Below are 20,457 nucleotides of genomic sequence, written 5' to 3' on the forward strand. Positions count from 1 at the left end.
GGAACTGAAGAGAGAAATCTAAATTTATTTTATGAATGACGTTCATAGTAAAGGGAATATATCCTTATAGTAAAATAACACACCGGCGGGGCGAAATAAAAAGACGCTCAAGGTAAGCGAAGAAACGGCCACTCGCTCAGACCAGCCCACGTGGCCTCTGTCCCCTGCAAGGCAATGCGCACCGTTTAGACCCCCTCCCTTTCAACACCTAGCCCCGCCTTTTGGGAACCAAACGATCCAATCGGTGGAAACGTAAGTTAAAGGACTCGTCCTTAATCCCCCATCTTCGAGTCGCTCTTTTCTGTATTGCGGCTGGCGAATGGACGAACGCGGGAGCCACGGGGGGGGGGGGGGCTGAAGGCGGCGGCCTTTTTTCTCCCCTCCCCTCCCGCTTTGTTGGCGATCGGGTCGGAGAGCTGTCAATCTGTTTGGGGACGTTTTCTATTGGCTCACTCAGGGGGAAAAAAAAAGCAAGCCAGGAAGGCGGGGACTGCGCCTCTTCGCCGAGGCTATAAAAGGGTGAGACAAAGGCGGCCTCGAGGCCGTTTTTTTTAATCTCTGCGCCTGGCGCCATTTTGTCTTCAGTCGGACTCCGAGAAGGAAAGGCCGTCAGGCCCCATCTTAACCGCCACCATATTCGCCATGTCGAGAGATCGTTTTCGTAGCCGCGGCGGCGGCTTCCATAGGCGCGGCGGCGGCGGAGGCCGAGGTGGCCTCCCCGGCAACCACGACTTCCGTTCCCCGCCGCCGGCCATGGCGGGCGGTATGGGGCAACCGCGCGGCGGCCCTCATATTGCAGCCGGCGGCCCCCCGAAGCCGGAGCCTGCTAAACCGCCGAGCTCGAACTCCACTCCGCCTTCCACCGCTGCCTCCGTTTCCTCCAGCCCGGCAGGCTCGTCGCCTTCCTTGGGGCCGACCCAGAATCAGGTCGGCGCACCGGCCTCGACCTCGTCAGCCGCCTCTTCCATTTCCACACCAAGTTCTGTCTCGGCACCAGCCGCCCCCTCAGGCCTCCAGAGCGGCGGCCGAGGAGGGGAGACGCAGCCGCCGCAGCAGACTAACGCGCCGCCGAACCAAAGTCCCGGCCAGGGCGGCTCCAAGAAGGGACCCGGGCCATCTCCCGGAGGTGGAGGGGGACCCATAGGTGCCCTGAAAGGAAGCCCGGGAGGGCCGCAGCCAGGAGGCGGCCCCAAGAGCGGCGGCGGTGGCGGCGGGCCTGGACAGCAACACCGCGGCGGCGAAAGGCGCGGCGGGCAGCACCACCACCCGTCTCACCAGCACCCGCACCCGCCGCAATCGCATCAGCAAGGCGCGGGGGACGAGAAGGTCTCCGACAGTGAGGTAAAGCGAACCGCGGCGGCGGCCCCTCCCGGCCCTGCCTTAACACAAGATGGCGCCGGCGTATCGGCTCTGCCGCGCGCCTTCTCCGACGGCGCTCCCGGCCGCCATCTTGGGCGAGGGAATGCGCGTGCGCGAGGGCTGGAGCGGCGGGCGTGGCGGCGGCGGCGGCCGAGGAGCAGCTCATGGCTTTTAAGGGGAATCGGGCTGCTTTTGTAAGAGGTGTGCCGCGCTGGCGTTCCCAGAACAGTAGGCTTGCTGGGTGCAAGTCCTGTTTTTTTGCTATCTTGGCAGTATCTTCGATCGCACAGATCGCACTATTCTAAGAAAACGGCTATCAGTAGGCTGTACGTTCGTGGGTGCCCGCCTTAGGGTCAGCGCTTCACTGCAGGAACTGGTCCTTCTCTGGACGATCTTTGGCAATGGCAAATCACTTCCGAAAAAAAAATACATGCGGGGACTACAGTGGAAGTTGATTTGCCATTGCCTCTTCCCTAGAGCAGAGAGTGAATGCCTTGCCCAAGTTATGCCCAAGGCAAGGCTAGTAGGACTTATGGTTTCCAAGTTTCTAGCCTGGTGCCTGAGCTTCTACAGCAAACTAGTTCTTTTGTGTTTGTATGCAGACACGTAATGCCTGCAACATAGCCCAGTTTCATCTAGTTATGGTTCTGGCTTAGAAAGCAGAAGTCTGAACTTTAGGCCTCCCTTAAGCACCAAAACTGGCTGGGTAACTGCAATTCTCACTTGGGTATGTTTTATCACCTTGAGTTTATATATAACCCAGTTACTCTGTCTAAGGCAAGCAACGTATTGTAGGGCAGGATGAAAAATACAGCATTATTAATAAAGTAATCCTTGGTATTTTAGTTTTATTGTAGTTTGCTACGTTGGAAACCGTTTAGGTTCGCTATAAGGTTGCCCATTTATCTGGTAATCTGACTTAGTGACTAAACCATAAATAGGTTTATATAAAGCAATATGTATAAAGCTTGGTCTGCAGATGCCACAAATCTTAAATCAAGTAACCATATGCTTTGCATTAGTGGTTTATGTGAATTAGATTAAGCCTGATTGTGTTTCCTTCAGGGCCATTGTCCGCTTTGCTTTTATGGTAGGGTAATAATAGAATTAGCAGTGGCATTTGTGATGCTTGGAAACATGTTGGATTTTTAAGCATAGATGTATAGTTGCATATTTTGGAATACTGAAAGCGTGCTGCATAATATAAATGAATATGATAGTGATGAGTTGTATTAGAATTGTGATACTTTTAATAGAGATATTGAAGCAAAGGCCTAATAAATGATATTTTAGTGCTGTGCTAAGTGGCTTGGGAGAAAATGAGGTGATGGTGATACTTGTGCAAGACAGTATAGATCACAGGTGCCCAATCTTTTGGCTTGCCTTAGCTGCATTGAATGAAGAGGAATTGTCTTGGGCTGTGTATAAAATGTATGCTATAGTTAATGTAAATCACATAATGATTGTGTGGGACTGCATTACTAGCTGTCCAGGGCTCTAATTATGATCAGTGTTTTAATAGCAGATATAGTTTCATTGTTAATATTTGGAATTTTTGAATTTGATTTCCTACTAGAGTGGATGCTTAAGCGGGAAGGGTGCAGGCATTACATTTCTTTTCATGGCTGGGTAAAGGTTTGTGGATTCGTTATGTGATAGATCCATTAAGTCCATCGATCTTGCGGTGGGCCAGGCTCCACATGATGCAACCAGCCTGGGTGGGCCAGGCTCCACATGATGCAACCAGCCTGCGGGCCTGCAGTTTGACACCCCTGATCTAAATGGAAAATTGTCAGATTAATTAGTACAACACTTTTCATAGAAGTAAAAGGGGTCTCTTCAAATATTGAAATGTAAATGAAAGTAAATATGAAAAAGGGATAATAGCTTATGAAAGTGGGTATTTCCAGGCTTGATCGACTGTGTCAGCTTGGATATGGAGTAAGTTATGAGCATAATCAGAGTCTATGCTTGCATGGTACTATGTATGTAAGAGGGAAATAGATAAAATGGCGTGTGCCTTTTAAATACAAATATTAACTTTTGTCTTTAATTTTTTTAGGGTTTTAAAGCAAATCTGTCACTTTTGAGACGCCCTGGAGAGAAAACATATACTCAGCGCTGCCGTCTGTTTGTTGGGAATTTGCCTGCTGATATCACCGAAGAGGAGTTTAAGAGATTATTTTCCAAATATGGTGAACCAGGAGAGGTCTTCATTAACAAGGGAAAAGGTTTTGGCTTTATTAAACTGGTAAGCATTGGTGTTCCAGGTTTTTTTAGACTTAATACTAAGATTATTCTTACGTTGAACATACTTTTAAATTAAGATTTATTAACCTATCTACAGGAATCCCGAGCTTTGGCTGAAATTGCAAAGGCAGAACTTGATGATATTCCTATGAGAGGAAGGCAGCTTCGTGTGCGTTTTGCCACCCATGCTGCTGCTCTTTCTGTGCGTAATCTCTCCCCATATGTGTCAAATGAATTGCTGGAAGAAGCTTTCTCTCAATTTGGACCAATTGAAAGAGCTATTGTGATAGTAGATGATCGTGGCAGATCCACAGGAAAGGGCATTGTGGAATTTGCATCTAAGCCTGCCGCTCGAAAAGCATTTGAACGTTGCACTGAAGGCGTCTTTCTTCTGACAACGTAAGTCTTTTTTATGTAGTTTAGTAACTGAAGACTTTGGACTGAAAGTTTAAATAAAAGCTTTAAGCCAGTATTTAAACCAGACTCAATACTTTGTCTCTGATTTGCAGCACTCCTAGGCCAGTTATTGTGGAGCCTCTTGAACAGCTAGATGATGAAGATGGTCTTCCAGAAAAGCTGGCTCAGAAAAATCCAATGTATCAAAAGTAAGCATATTGTATGTTTATGAACAGTTTTTTTACTGCCAAACTTTCACCTAAAATACTTAAATGGAATTATTTTTTTGGTGAATTTATGTAGATTAAATATAAAAGATTCAGAGTTTTATTTTGAAATAATTAACATTTAGTGCTCTTACGCTCTAGGTTCTTAAGCAACCTATTGTAACACTTCAGGAGTCGTATATTATGCTACTTAAGGCATCTTAAAAAATTGCAATTTGATTTTGAGTTTAAATTAATTTTAAATTAAAAAAATAATTTGTAAATTAAGGGCAGCTGTAATAAAGAGAAGCAATAGTACTATCAGAATTTATGGCCTATTTTGCAGGCTTTTTTTTTTAATGGCAAATTGAAAATGCTCAGTATTCCTGGGGTGTAGTTCATTCGAAGTGAGAAACTGAAAATTAGGGCATTGTTAGCAGGAGATGGTATACGTAGACCCTTTAGCTAGAACTTAAACTTGTCAGTTCTAGCCAGACTCATATTGTGTTCACTCTAATTACTATTTTGATGGAATAGTGCCTTTCAAAAGTAAACTGAAAATATTTAAGAAAAAAAGGCTTCTTCCTCTGTAACTGTCTTAAGACTATAATTTCTTTTGTACTTGACTTTCTGAGTAGCAGTACAATAACTATCTAGATAAAAGAAAAGTGCTAATGTTATAGTATGATGTTAAAGTCCTCCCCCTCCCTGGCTGAACATTAGCCAGGCTTAAACTTTACCAGCTGTTTGTAAAATATTAATCTGCATTTCATTTTCAAATTGGAATTTTAGGGAGAGAGAAACTCCTCCACGATTCGCACAACCTGGAAGTTTTGAGTATGAATATTCTCAACGGTGGAAATCTTTGGATGAAATGGAGAAACAGCAGAGAGATCAAGTAGAGAAAAACATGAAAGATGCCAAGGACAAACTGGAAAGTGAGATGGAGGATGCTTATCATGAGCATCAGGCAAATCTTTTACGCCAAGGTATAGGGCACAGATCTCTGGTTGAGATTTTGCTTGATTTCTCCCATTTTTTCTCAAGTTTTCACTTTTTAGTATTCTAATGTTTGCTTTTACTCCAGTTAAAATATAAATTTACTATTTTTAGGTTTATTACTCACATTCATATAGCTCCCCATTTCACTATTAAAGGTGATTCTGGGTGGTTGCACAACAGTAGATAAAACAGCCAATATAAAAATCTAAAAAACACAATAATAGCATAAAAACAAAAATACTAACTATGGTGAAGAGAGGGTAAAATGCTAGTTATGCTCTCAGGCCTAGGATTCCCAAGGAACCGGACATTGGTCTTGATGGCTCCCACTCAACAAGGGAGCCATCAAGATATCAATGATTCCCTAGGAATACTAGGCCTGAGAGTATAACCAATCCAATAAATATCAAAACTGATGATCCCACTCTAATTTCAGGGGGAAAGGGTGTACCATAAGGCGAGTGCCACAGTTACATTTTATTATTTGCAGTTTTCCCCTTACAGTCTTACGCTGTTGTTTCAGAAAAAAGTTGAGCTGAAAATATTTGTCTTCCATCAGTTGCCTAAGTAGTAATGTGTTTGCTAAGTATTTGTTGAATGTATGAATCATCAACTAAAATAATCTGGAGGCAAACTTGTTTGTGTACAAAGTTGCTTGTTAGGCTTTTTGCATTTAATAAAATTTAGATTCTTTTTAATTGATAGAAAACTATTAAACAGTGGTTGCTTAAATGGTCAAACTTACAGATCTCATGAGGCGACAAGAGGAATTGAGACGCATGGAGGAACTTCACAATCAAGAGATGCAGAAACGAAAAGAAATGCAGTTGAGGTAATTTGAACCTATCGTTGTTAGTCCTGTATTTAACTACAAGTTTTGTATGTGGCTGTGGGAAACCAGAAATTGCCTAGAACCAAGTGAAGGAACTAGTGGAGGATTGCTTAGCTTTGTCTCCTCCCAATAGACCTATTTTATTGTAATTCATGAAGGCTTATTTACAGCTGTTTTTGAAGGCTTGCTTCTTAGCTTAAATAATTTTGTAGTAAAATTAATTAGTACACTATTCAAGTCTTCTAAAAGTACAAATTATTAAAGAGTAATTGTATTTTCAGGCAAGAAGAAGAGCGCCGTAGGCGGGAAGAAGAGATGATGATCCGTCAGCGTGAGATGGAAGAACAAATGCGAAGGCAGAGAGAAGAAAGCTACACTAGAATGGGTTATATGGATCCTGTAAGTTGGGGCTGGAAGAATCCCAGTAATCTAATTGCCCAGATGCTTGACTCTCACATTGAACCCTAGGAATAAGTTTTGATACTTGTTTGAAAGACTTTTCCCAATTTTGATGATGTAAATCTGGATCTTGTAGGATTGGTCCCTGCTACCTTAGAGCTGATCATCCTGCTGGCTTTTGTTACTTAAGAATTAGAAGTCATAGTCTCCCAGCTTCTAAGTGTGCGTTACAGAGCTTTTAAGGAATTTACTTGTTCTTAAAAATGTCTGTCTGTCTTTGCAGAGAGAAAGAGACATGAGAATGGGCGGTACCAGTGCAATGAACATGGGAGGTAAAAAACGTTTTCCAATTAAACTCACCTGTATAAATTATTGTGATCCATCTGATGCATAACCATTTGATTTTTTTTAAATAGATCCCTATGGTACATCTGCTCAAAAATTCCCACCATTAGCAGGTGGCACTGGCCTTGGCTATGAGACCAATCCGGGAGTCGGACAAACATCTATGAGTGGCACTATGATGGGAAGCGATATGGTAACGTATCCTGTGGCAGCTTGACCATAGTTCTAGAGATTTTTTGCATTAATTCCACATAACCTACACTTTTAGATAGGCTTCCTTTTTCCAGCTTGTTAATAGGAAGAAACCTGTTGAGCAATGTAAAACTGAGTCTAGTCTTTGCCAGTATGGTTACAGGTCTGCTCACATTTCTGCAATGGATATTGGCAGACTTTCCTGTGATCAGTTGGGTTGGGAGTTGTCTGGCTAAACTTGCAAGGAGCCTTTAGTTCTGTAATCTAACAATATGTGCGTAGGGGTGTGTGTGCACACATTCCTGTTGTTAGCTTAATGAGCAGAAGTGGTCTTTTGTCACTTTCTGAACTTGAGTTAACTGCGGTGCATAGAAATGTGCATAAAATAAAGGGAGATGAAAATAAGCCTAAAAATATAATTACACTACACTTGTGCTACTTGTTAATGTAATGGGTTAATCACAGGTAGAGAATATTTAGGTGTAAATTACGTATCTTACTGTACACATTGGCTTTGGACAACACAATATGTGATGAGGGAAGAAGCAGTTCTTGAGGTAGGCCACTCATTAGCAATCTGTTTCTTGAGCAAGTTGCTTGTTGACTCTTAAATAATATATGATTTGGTTATGGTGCTGTTTTAAGTTTCCTGACTATAGATGGAGCTGCTGGATCAAACTAAAGATCCATCCTATTCCTAAAGTGGCTAACCAGATGCTTCGGGGGATGTCTGAAAGCAGTAGCTTCTTCCCGGTTGTCACCAATATTCAGGGGCATATAGTACACTTGTACTTGCCTTATAGTACACTTGTTCTCCAAGCACTTTGAACTTTACTTCCTGTTCCTGTACTTGTAGGCTTCAGAGAAATTTCTTGATTTCACATACGTGAAGCCTTGGAGTAATATAATGGAGTGTACAACTGATACATAGAATTACTGAAAAAATCTAAGCCTAAGCCTTCTTGTCTGGTACACATTCACCTTAAGAGTTTAATCTAACACATAAAATAGTGTTGGGGGTTAAGGGTGGAGGCTGTTCTAGTACTGGAGGTTTTGCTACATGAGATGGGCTACTAGTAGCTCATGTGTCACTTAATATAGAAACCAATACCATTTATTTAATCCCAGGTTCTTAAAGATTTCCTGTTGCTGTTTTGACTGTATAGCTCAAAGGAGTCTGCGATTAGTCATAGACTTCTGTTGAAATAGGTTGTCTGATAAAACCCTGATGTGTGTTTTCAAAATTAACAATGCAGTGTATCAAATATTTTAAGTATCTCATTCGCTTGTAATTGGTGGCACTAGAAAAAAAGCCTGAAATTTCAGTGAACCACTGTGGTGTCTTTCTAAAGTACATAACTTTAACAACTTAGTAGAAATTGTCTCCTTTATGGAATTTGTTCATTCATGACACTTGGCCTGTAACTGTAAGCCAGTTGTTAGAGGAAATCTGATGGAGTTTTACTTATATGCTAGAAATCCAGACTCTCAGTGACTCCATGATTGGATACTTATGCAAGTCAGTGAAGGGCTCATGCATATGTTTTCTCATCTGTGATGATTGTGGTAGTAGCATTCTGGAATCTAGGCTTTTGTTTGTGGGGTTATTGGGGAATAAATTTAGTGTGAGCCTTTCACAAAGAACATCTGCATGCGTATCTAGTTAAAGGATTCATACAGCCAGTCTGAGGAATTAAATACTGAGTGAATTGGCTCTGTTGTTACGTTTGAGTGCATTGGAAAGCTTTTTTTTTGTATAATAGTTCCTATGCTACCCTAACAGCGCCAATAATACCAACATCAACATCTTTGATTCATTATACTCCCTTGTGCCTGGTAAATCAAGAAATGAAGAAAGAACAGGTAAATTGACAAGTGAACTGGTCTGCTTTATTTCAGCTTAGTTGAGCTTTTGTGGATTCAGAGGAGACCAGCTTTGCGTGTATTCAGATACTGCAAAATAATAGACTCTGCTAATCCTTACTCTAAAGACATAGGACCTCTACCGCAGTGGAGCTATTTAAAGAAGCTTAACATTGTGCAAAGGTTTAGTGGTTGTCTTGTCTTGGCAATTTAACCAGGTGCATAATATTTCTTGTACTTTCATAGGATCAGTGGCTTTCGAAAAACATTTGAAAAACAGTTCAAGTAACTTCGAAAACATGGTCTTATACCTTTTAACTGGGCATCTGCTTTTTATACAAGATGGCCGATGCTTTAGGAAGCTCTTGCAGGGCTTCTTTGTACCTTCCTTGTCCACCGACTGTCTAGATTAGCAATTGTGGCAGATAACCAGAATTCCTTTCAGAGAGAATTCTTGGTTGGAACCCATAACTAATGCTTGAATTTTTAGCGCTTCAGGGAAAATCTGTTCGCTGAAACAGACATTTCAGAATGGATCAAGTTGGGAACATACCACGAGACATGTATTAAGTTAAACTAATTATTAAATTACCCTTTTTTCCTTTCTATGTTCCCGGTACCTGTGGATCGACTCAATGGTGATTGTATCGACGAACGTTGACTGCGGAACCTTCTAAAATAAATTCTTAACACACATGGACATCAACTACACATAATGAACTCTTAATTGTTCTGATAGCGCCCTGAGCGATTTGGACAGGGAGGTGCGGGGCCTGTAGGTGGCCAGGGCCCTAGAGGAATGGGGCCTGGAACTCCTGCAGCTTACGGGAGAGGGAGAGAAGAATATGAAGGCCCAAACAAAAAGCCCCGATTTTAGATGTGACTTGTAGATTTTTCATTCCAGTTTGTTTTATTTGTCTTGTTTAGACACTTAACTTTTTTTTAAAAAAGAAAATTCTTGCATTTTAGTAAGAAAGCTACGTTTTTATGGATGTTAGAACTTAAAATGATTTAGAATTTGTAAGTGGCCTGGGCAAAAAAGTCTAATTATGTAATGCAGTGTTCTAAACTTAGCTTTTTTGATGTATAACGTCCCTACCTTGATGGCAATGTACTGTGTGCCATATGCAATCCCAAGTGTAAACTTTTTTTACTGTGCTTAAAATAAATAGTCTAAATGTAGCGCAAGATTCTTTTATCGTAAAACTTCTCAGCATAGAGGGCAAATAACACTTCCAAAAGGCAATGCGTTTCTTGAAATGAGATCTGGAGTGTTGCACAATACACGTGGCTGGGATGCTACCGTGCCACAAAGCCTAAAATATCTGCAATTTTAAAATCTGAGCTTTGATATTTCATATCAAATGAAGTCTTACCCTTAGAAAAGGCTTTGAGAATTCTGCAAAACTTACTATAATTATTCAAGTATACGTATTTGGAATTTTAACTTCCTTACAATGAGGAAGCAAACTGATTTTTGGTGAAATAGATCTTTAACTTAATGAACAATGTAGTTCAGTTTTGAATAAGGAGGTGGGAAGGAAATGGGTAAGGGCAAGTAATCTAACAGTATTGGCTGTTGTCTCTCCAAAGGACGTTTCCATTCCAACTGTTAATAAGTCAGCATGACTTTCTATATGTTGTTCAGCATCTCATTCTTTTAATAAGTCTCAAAATTTGAGATCTGGTTGATCTATTTCACTTCTAATTCTTTTCCTAGTTAAGCATTTAGTGCCCACCAGACATTTTATCTTAACAGAAACCTTGATGATTGAATATATATTGAAGTTGCAATCCAAATATTGGAAGGAGTACTTTTTTTTGATTTAACCAGCATAATCTTGATACAAAAGGTTTGAGCATTGGTGGGCACTTGTGTGTTATATTTAATATCAAAACTTCACTGAAATGCAGAAATGAAATATCCTTTCGGGATTACAGTAGTAATTTATTAGATTTAAAGGCTGACATACAGAAATCTAAGTACCATTCAAATGGAATTTTTTTCCCCTTGGGCTACATAGTATCAACTTGTGCTGTTGACTTGGTAGAGTTGAATTAATTTGTATTTATTAAAATGCTGTAAGAAGTTAAGCTGACTTGGACTCTATACCCTCGTACCTAAACTACTGGGTGCTCAGTTTCCTGGTATAAAAAGGTACAATGGCTTGGTAAAATGAAGATGAACCAGATCAGAGAACATTCTGTGATTAATCCTGTTGATTTTTTATTCAATAACTTCGGTGCTTTAAATAAGGGTGGGGAGCTTTTTTCCCCTCTAATGGGGAGCCATTTTATATCTTGTTTAAAACAGTTACTCTGGGTAATGTTGCATTTACTCTTACCTTTTTTCCCAGAAGGTTGTTGAGAGGGGGGGCATAAAACATGGCAAGTCAGTACTGATTACTTGCAGGCATCCTGTTTTGGCTGGGTTTTTTTCCCTTTCAACTGTTGACACTTTCTCTGTGCTACTACCTCCAGTAGCTTGCGATAACCAGAATGCCATATGTGGTTCCCCCATCCCTACTTTAAATGTGCTAAAGCTGAGGAAGAATCAGTTACCTGTAAGCCGCTTATAACTGCAGCCTATGAAACTTCACTGCCACCAGTTATTACGTATTTTCATTCTGCAAAATGGATTGACTCAAAAGCTTGTGCTGAGCAAGCCTTTTGAAAACCCAAGAATGGTAAACAGCTGATATTCAAGGTTGCTGGACTGCCTCTCATTTAGTGTTGTGGTTGAATTAAGCTATATTCCCAGAAGCTTCAAGAAGTTACCATCAAAGGGGGAAGAACGCCCACAGTTCTTGCATTGACTTCTGATGTAGAGAAACCCTTGTGATACAAATGTGGACTTTAACTGTGTCCTGGGCTGCGTACAGCTCAGTTCTGCTTTTCTCAAGGAGGTGTTCATGGACACCCGCTGTAGGAAACACCAAGACTGACAGTGGTGGGGCCTCTGGAAATGGAAACTAATTTTCAGTTTATTTTTCAGATTACATGCCATTTTTCCTTAGGATGCTGGCACATATCCTAAACCATGTTCTTTTGTAGTACTGTAATCTTGGACGAGTGAAGGAAGCTGATGGTCCCATTTCCTTCCTAAGGTTCATCTCTTGTTTACATTTTGTCTAAACACGGCTGATATTAAAATGGGAAGGAAATATTGAGGGGCCAATGTAGATTTTTAACACTTTACTGGACGAGTACTTTTGTCAAACGTCCTTATATTAAATACGCACAGTAGTCTGACCTCAAAGGATAACAAGCAGGCTAATCCCTCAGTACCAAATCAATTGTTGGGGAGTTTTCATTGAATTGAATGTTCCATCTTTTTAGCTTTTTCAAATGGGTATAAATATTTGTTTAGATTTACAGATGATGCCTTTTGAGCAGAAGCCATAACTATTCTACTTCTGCATGCCATTAAGCCTTTAGGTCATGCATAAGTTATCCCAATTCAAGGGTCTACCCATGTTTAACAATCATAGCATGCTATAATCACATCCTTGTTAGTTGTAATAAATGAATTTCTGTTTCTGTGCGTATTTTGTGGTATATTTGTTTTTAAAAAGTTCTTGGCATCTCCTTGGCAACCACTTGTGGCAGCATGCTTTTCTCTGGAGTTTGAGACTGCAATATGACACTGTTTAAAAGTAGTGGCCTGCTATGTAACAGCACTTAGACAGCATTTCCGCAGTGCATAACTGTGAGGAACGTAGTACCACAAGTGGCAATGGACATTAGCACCTGGATGTAGTATTCCTGCTTGCTCCAAGATTCTCATTTTCGCCTGCATACAGGTAGGTAAAAAGAACTATAATCTAACTTGGTGACTTTCTGTGTAATCTTGCTATGGGGGTATTCTGGCATCACACTACTGACAGTGGGATTTCAGTGCAGCACTTCTCATATGGTATGGTGCTTAGTTGTGAGGCCTAAACTGAAATCAGCATTAGGCAAACGGACTATGATGCTGACACTTGTGCCTCAGACCCGTGATTTCTTCGTGCATACGACCTACTTCTGTCTTCACTGTGATAAGGACATTTTTATAGAGTTCAATGGGAGGGGAAAGTGAGTTCCATCTATGCATAATTTTACTACTCATGGTCTCCATTGTGTATAGGAACGGTTGCTTTTAGTTCATATTGGCTATATATTAAAAGTTTTAGGAAAACACTTTCATGGTCAGGCAGATAAATGCATTGGTATTTTTCCCTTTATAATAGTGGTTGCTCTGTTAAGTTTGAGGTAGTATTGAATTAGTATTTTGTAACTGTAGTGTCAAGTTAATATAATATGGGTGGCCGGCTGTGGGATGATGACTGATAATGTAAAAAAATAATAATTTTAGAGCTCCCCTTACTCTAATCCATGCATCTTACCAAAATGTAAAGGTTACTTTGCTTACTACTTGATGAAAAAAAACACGATAGGGTTTTATATCTAATGTAGTTGATGACAAAGTTGATGAAAAAATAATAGGTTTTTTTTTTATCTAATGTTAAGTTGCCCTCCAGAACTATTGGCTTTGTTGTGCTAGCTAGGTCTATATTATGTCTCTTGAAAGCATTTCATAATACATAGGTCTTGGATCAATTCATAAGATACAGCAATGCTCAGCTTAAAACAGAAGTGCAGTTCTGTCAAATTTCATGTTTCAGTGTGTTTGAAGAAGAAGAAGAAGAAAAGACTGCTTTGTGAACAGGATTCAACACTGAATCTTAACAGCCAAGTAATGGTTTGGAGTTCCTATTTTGTACCTGGGTGGTTTGCAAGAGAAGAGTGTTTTTTAAGTCCCTTGTCAGTATAACCAGTAAACTTTAAATCCTATGAACAGCATGTTCACCATGGGACTAGTTATATTCCAAGCTGGATATTCCAAGTAGTATTCTAATGGACTCCACAAATAAGTATGCTATGTAACTGGGCTGCAGATATATTCAACCATAGTGACTACTCAGTTTGAACCAATTATGCCAATGGCTTAATTGAAGCTTGGGGATTATATCTTTAGAGTTTCTCTTGACATAAATGAATTTTTAGTAAACAGGTGAATTGGATTCCAGTTTCTTACGTACATGATTAACTGCAGTTGTAAAGTTATTCTTTTAAGGGCAGTAACTGTTCAAAACCTCTTAAGTGTATAAGTGGCATAAGAAATAACAAAAGTGCTTGCATTGTATTCCATGTTAAAGCTTTTATTCTGATCCTCGATTTCCCCCTTGCAAAAACTGACTTCAGAGCTCAGAAGTGTGATGCCAGAATACATTATGCGTACTCTGCTAGGTTCTCAGCTCCGGTTACTAGTGCTGTGTGAGGACAGAAGCACATTCCTAACATTATTGGGGGGGGGAGGCTTTGTTACAGTATCGAAAAGCTTCTATTGGCTGAAGCTCTCCCCCCAAGACTAGACTAAGCAACCAGGGGGCTGAAACTCTGCAAGTAACTTCAAGCGGCTGAGCAGGAAGGCCTGTGGTAACTTCTAAAATTGGAGCCAAACATGAAGAGATTGTGCTTTTTTAGGTTTGTTTGGACCATTGGTTGTTTTCCACCATCACAGCTAGCAAGGTTGGAATCAACAGGTCAGTTGCAGATCTGTCTTTACGCTACTTGCTGGGCTTAAGCAAATGCAAGAGAGGGGGTCTGGGGGAGGGGGAGGGGAAGGGGAGAAGAGGGAGGCTTCTCCCATTTTGTTTGTTCCATTAGCAACTGTTTGTGGAAGCCCAATGGTGGTGTATTACCAATCCCCGCCCCTCCTCAGAAAACTTCGATATTGAATATTGGCACAATGAAATGTGGGAAGGGATGGCTGCAGACAAATAGCTAGGGAGAAGAATATAATTTGTATTCCTATAACCTTTTGTTTTGCAAAAGTATTAAATCAAGATGTGGTCTTGAAACTGGCACATTGGCTGGCTTGGCAGTGTTTCTGACATAAGGGCCGTTAAGAATTAGTTGCAGGTGGAAAGGTTGACCTTTCACTTTACGCCCTTAATAAGAACATTTGCAAATGGCTAGGGACAACCATAGGGGGGGGGGAAATTTCTAATAGTCTAGTAAGCAAATTCTTCTCTGTCTTGTAAAGATTCAGAAAGCTTTGGCTTGTCCTTCAATTACCTGAAAAGATGATTTGCTTTATGGGGTGGTAAAGGGTGCATGGCAGCAATTCAGAGAGGCAGTTAAATAGCTGAATGCAATGGCTTTGCACTTGCACCTAAGGGGCAGTGTACCTCTGGCCGCAACTGTCCTTCTGATTAGGCAGCATCTGTTCCCAGGGGCAGTTCAGAGTTAAGAGTAGTTGCAATTGTACACTATCCTGTGTTTCAGTCTTTGGAATAAAATATTCATCTCCTCCTCCTTGTGCCCCTTGCTACGTCCCAATGACTATATTAGTAGCTTTTGTAAAACTCCCCTCAATTTTACAAGTTCATAAGTTTGCATTTAATGTTTAAACTTAATTTTGTTTTCAGAAATATTTCAGTCTGTTTTTCCCTACTAACTTTAATTCTTATCCTTTAGGTGAAGATAATACCAGCTGGATGAAACTAGGAACACTTCCATATAAGGTAAGACTCTTCATTTCACAAAGCTGAATGTAAATTTGGTGACTTATTTGCCACATGCAAATATGGGAAATATCTTAATATATAGTGTCAGAAGTTGCTACAGAGAAAAATGACCTGGAAAGCATGCTTTACTTTTCCTCTTCTCCCAGTCATATTTAGTTTTCCATTTTTAGTATATAAATTACTGTTACCGGCTTATGCTACATTTTTTTTATTTTCCTCTCTGTGCTATTTATTGATACATTAGCTTTAAGCCTTAAAATACTTCATTGACTATATTCTTTCATTATTGAATGAAAATCTTAAAATTTCACTTAGAAGTTCATGATAAAACTTTTTTTTCCCTATCCAAGTTCAGACTCTTAACGTAATTGCAAAATTGTGTAGAATCACTTGATCCCTACAGAAGTGAACAAAACTGGAGTCTGCTGCCTAAAAAGGCATTCTGAAATAAAACCAATTATAATGAAACTTATTAACCTTGGTTTATATTAAATTCAAAACAACACTCCATGTTACAATTAAATTTTAAATTTTATTTTACAGTTGACCAATAGCCAGTATATGCCCACACACTTGAATGTTATAGAGAGGAGAACTCTGCAGTACATAGGTAAGGAAACAGGTTCTTGTTGAACAGTGAAATGGGGTGAAGCAGAAGCTGAATTTCTGTCAGCTCTCGAATTCTCTATAGCCAAGCTGCCCATGAAATGAATCACTTGTTCATTTTTTTTGCAAAAGAACAACAGCATGCCTGTCAGAGCAGTTTGCAGTCGATGTACTAAGGAACATCTGTTAAATTCTACTGGTAGAAAATTTTATGGATCAGGTTATTCATATAAAATTGTGATAGCTTTTCTTGTTTTTGCTTGGTTCATATTTAACAAAATCATAGTTATGACCAAACAAATCCAGGTTTAGTCTGATCTTGGCTTTTATCCAAGTGACTTTATAGGAAAACTTGCAGGCTTTCCAAAGGTTAAGAATGTCTTGAAGCTGAATGTAAATATGATGTCTAGTTTTGATTTGCATTTAATATGCTAAAGCCAGTTTAAATGATAGATATTCTGAAGAGCCAATTTGGTCTATTGGCCCTAGAAGCCAAGAGATGAGTTCTAGACATTTTTTTTAGCATGAAAGCTGAAGGTCAATCACTTTCAATGCACTATATACCTGATTATGTGTGGAAACTAGGAAGCAAGAATATTAGGTATGTATATATTCTTGAGTTGGCAAAAAATGAAGATGGAATTAACAGGATGCAGCAATAGTATAATTTATCCATAAAAATCTTGATTTCTGGCTGGTCAGCGTAATAATTCTCTAATGTTTTTTTTTTCAGGAGAAGAATGGTACATGTGATTGCAAAAAGGAGGAGTCCAAGGACGCAGTGACACTTTCTTGAAATCTTCAATAAACTATTAAGAAACATAACAACTAGTGTCAATTCTTGAAAAAAATCAGTTTACAATTGGTGTTCATTTGAAATACTAGAAGGAAGGTGGGAGTGATATGATGCGCTGAATATGTCAAACTCTTTCATCTCCTAAAAACTCCTTTATAGGCAGTTATACTCTTTAGTAGATTATTCTGAAATCATGCTGAAAAGCTGCATTGTTTTTTGATTTGTTTAGTCCCCAGTGAGTTTTGTTGTTTCTGCAGTATTTTGTAACCCTCAAGTTCACTTTTGAAATCTCTTCTTCCTATTTCTATCCTTCAGCTGTGCCCTTTCTCAATATTCTGTAATTCATTAGCTCACTTGAGGACTGGAACCAATTTCAAATAGCTTGATTGGTGGTAGAACAGCAATATAGAAATAGCCCATTTGAGCTACACTGATTTGGGCGGTGAACTAGATTGGATCCAAATTTGCTGGAAGGTTTCAAAATATCCTGAATTCAGTTGAAGTGCTGAAAAAGTACCCTTTGATACAAGTTACTAGCTTACATTTATTCAGGTTTGTTTGAAAATGCTAGATCTATGTTTTGCAAAAAGTCAGAAATCTCTGGCTTGATTAATTAGGAAAAATAAGCTCAGTTTCTCTGCCATATGATCAGAATTGAATTTCACAAGGCTTCCCTTTAAAATAAAACATGAAATTTCTTCACTTGGATCAGAACAACTGGCTCACTCTTGATGGCGAATAATTTAAAGCCTGATTCCTTGCCTTAAAATCTTCCTGCTCCCAGTTTCTTCTAAATTTCACATAATCTTTCTTTGTAATTTGGTCTAGTGGTTATGACACAAGGCTAGAAACCAGGAGAATGGGAGTTGTAGTGCTCTTAGATAAAGCTGGTTGGGTGACTTCAGGCAACCCAACCCATCTGGGTGTTAATGAGTATTGGGCATGTTCGCTACCTTGAATTACAAAAAAGGTGAGACGTAAAGATAAGTTAAAGTACGCTTATTTACAAAGTCAGACAAGGTTAAACCCCTATTCAATTACTGATAAATGTTGCACGCAGGTCAAGCTTGAATTATTTATATGTAGGCTTAGACAAGGAAAGCTAAGAGGAGGCAGCTGGAGGAATTCACAAAAGAGCACAAACGGCATTGCTCTTCATCCAATGGCAATGAAGACGGAGTATAGTACCCGTCTGGCTTTTGGGGAGACGAGAGCCTCCATTAGTCCATATCTACCTGCATGCTTCTCCCATTATTACCAGCCAAGCGTTTCAGATTTATTGGAAAGGCACAGTGGATTTCCTCAGGTAAGTTCGCTTTCATTGATAGCCTTAGTTTACAATAGGTGAATAAACCTTACAAGTGGCAGGCAAGGCCCGGAGAAATAGCACCCTGTCTTGCAAGATTTGTCTTTTTTATAGTTTAATATAGAAGAAAATGCAGAAAAATGACTATTTCAGTGTTGCCTCTTAACACCAAATAATTTTTTTATCCAAAACCATATTTTTAATGCTCCTTTAACCCCTTCAAATACTGTCCTAGAACATTATTTTCCTTTGTCCTTTCTTAAAATCCTTCAAAACTTAAGATTCTTGTAAATTCAGTATAGGAAAGTTATCCAGACCACTGAATTCTAATACCCAAAAGAAGTGTAGTGCATCCAAACAGCTGTAGAAAACAACTCAATATATTAGGAATGGAATGTTGGCAGAAGAAGAATTGGACATGGACAAAAAGTCAATATTTGCAATGTTTTCCATCCTTTGATGAATCACTTTCTAGAGTGAGCTTCATGACTGCCACCTGATACGAAAGAATGATTCATCTGATTGCTAGCATTTCTGTGTGTGTGTGTGTGTGTGTGTGTGTGTGTGTGTGATTTGTCTTCCACAGATATTCCCATTGTTCCATATTGTAATGGAAAACATGGTTTGGGGAATGAGCGAACTTGGGATGGAGGCTTTCAGAAAAGAGTAGAAAAAAATGATTAGTCCTTAAAGGGGTTGGCAGAGCATCCTCATGTTGCACTTGGCAAGCAACATGTTGCAGTGTCCTGGGGTCAAATGATTGCCATTTGTGACATTCCCGACAAAGTCAATGGGGAAAGCCAGATTCACTTAACTGCATGACTCGCTTAAGAAAGCAGTTATTTAAATATCACGTGAACTTTCAAAATTCTGGTTCTACCCTGCAATAATTCTGTACCTGTTTCCCAACTGTTTTGAAAGGCAGAGACATCAATTGCCCTGTTTAAATTATACATCCATTTAATCACACAACTTTAGCTTGCTTCTGAATCATCTTTCAGCGCAGCTTACATTTATGCCCTAATTACACAACTTGCAAATCTCTTAAGTATGTCAACTAGATTTTGGAACTGCTTATTTTAAGATAGTGAAATCAATAAGGTGTTAACAGTGTCTCAAAATATTTCATCTTTGTTTCATTAAAGGTTAAATCTAGCAGTTATCTGTGGATTTGCTGATCAAAGTTAGCATGTTTCTCGTCAGGAAAATATTTAAGGAAGACAAACCTAGGCTTAGCCCAGTTTTATTTCATACTTTTAATTGCCTATTATCAATGATCTGTGCACTGAAATACTACACCAGGGATATTAGCAGGCCTTCTAAGGGTTCTTACAGTTTTATTTTCAATACATTTCCAAAATAGAACAGGTGCCTGAATTCCAAAGACCGGGATAAGAATAAGCTACCTTCTCTCAAGCTTCCTGGGGCAAGAATTCAAACAAGAAGAGATGGTTGTTGGAATTGCCCTTCCTCCAACATGAATTTGGACAACAGCTTGAAGAAAAAATGTACCTACTTTCATTTTTCTAAACCCGTCCGCCTTATTCCAAAGCCAGCTCCTCGCAAAACCAGACATGAGGTCCTGCAGTGTGGCCCTAGACAATTAGCTCACCACACCGCACATGATTTCACCGTCACTGGGTTGAACTGCAGACTACTATGGCAGAGAGACCTCCCATTGCTACCCAGGCCGAAGCTGGAGCTCCATGTTTATCTTCCCAGCGAGAAAGATGGTGCAGATGTTAAGTAGTGGGGTGAAGATGTCTGGGAAGAGATGGAGCACAGACAGTGGTTTAAGCTTGCAAAATTCCAGAGTCGTCAAACACTCATGTTTGGTAACCCAAAGCCAAATGAATTGCCTGATACCAATACTGATCTCTACAAGACACACACGTATCTATAGAAGAGAAGATTTAGTTTGAGGTTGAACTGTGATGTCTTTGATGTTCTCTGAGTTTGGTGGGGTTTTTTTCCCCAGACTTTCATTTCACAACTAGATAACTTCGAGGACCCCACATATCTGATTATTCTTTTTCATGGAAACAGTGTTATGCAGCGGGGAGAAAAAAAGGTTAAAAGATATAAGCAGAATGCAGCTAAGAAAACACCGATATCTAATTTGCATTATTTACTCTCCCTTATCATACCTCTCCATCACCTTTGCTTGATATTTCATACACTCCCTTTCATTTCCTACACAAGAACAAAAACTCCAGGGGAGAAATGTTCTTGCTCTGTAAGCGAGGCTTCTATTTTTCTTTTCTATGTATAGTGCTCACATACTGCTTTTTAATTGTCCTTGATAATTACAAACTCTTTTCTTGCAGACA

The 20,457-nt window shown here is 39.8% G+C and overlaps 1 protein-coding gene across 2 annotated transcripts; it reads left to right on the plus strand.

The window, feature by feature from the left end:
• The first annotated feature begins 501 nt into the window (after nt 1–501).
• Nucleotides 502–16,853, plus strand: SFPQ (splicing factor proline and glutamine rich). Of its 2 annotated transcripts, XM_081335499.1 has the most exons (13): nt 502–1,341; nt 3,422–3,610; nt 3,707–4,008; nt 4,119–4,214; nt 5,004–5,200; nt 5,961–6,045; nt 6,327–6,444; nt 6,728–6,776; nt 6,861–6,982; nt 9,584–14,432; nt 15,370–15,416; nt 15,963–16,029; nt 16,759–16,853. In XM_081335499.1, exons 1-10 carry the CDS (start codon nt 643–645, stop codon nt 9,719–9,721), a joined length of 1,995 nt encoding a protein of 664 aa, XP_081191625.1. In that variant the 5' UTR covers nt 502–642; the 3' UTR covers nt 9,722–14,432; nt 15,370–15,416; nt 15,963–16,029; nt 16,759–16,853. The 2 variants fall into 2 exon arrangements, with proteins under 2 accessions (XP_081191625.1, XP_081191626.1); XM_081335500.1 differs by lacking the exon at nt 9,584–14,432 and having other exon boundaries at nt 505–1,341.
• The last annotated feature ends 3,604 nt before the right edge of the window (nt 16,854–20,457 follow it).

Source organism: Vipera berus, assembly GCF_964194415.1.
Source record: "Vipera berus genome assembly, chromosome: 9".
Taxonomy (NCBI): domain Eukaryota; kingdom Metazoa; phylum Chordata; class Lepidosauria; order Squamata; family Viperidae; genus Vipera; species Vipera berus.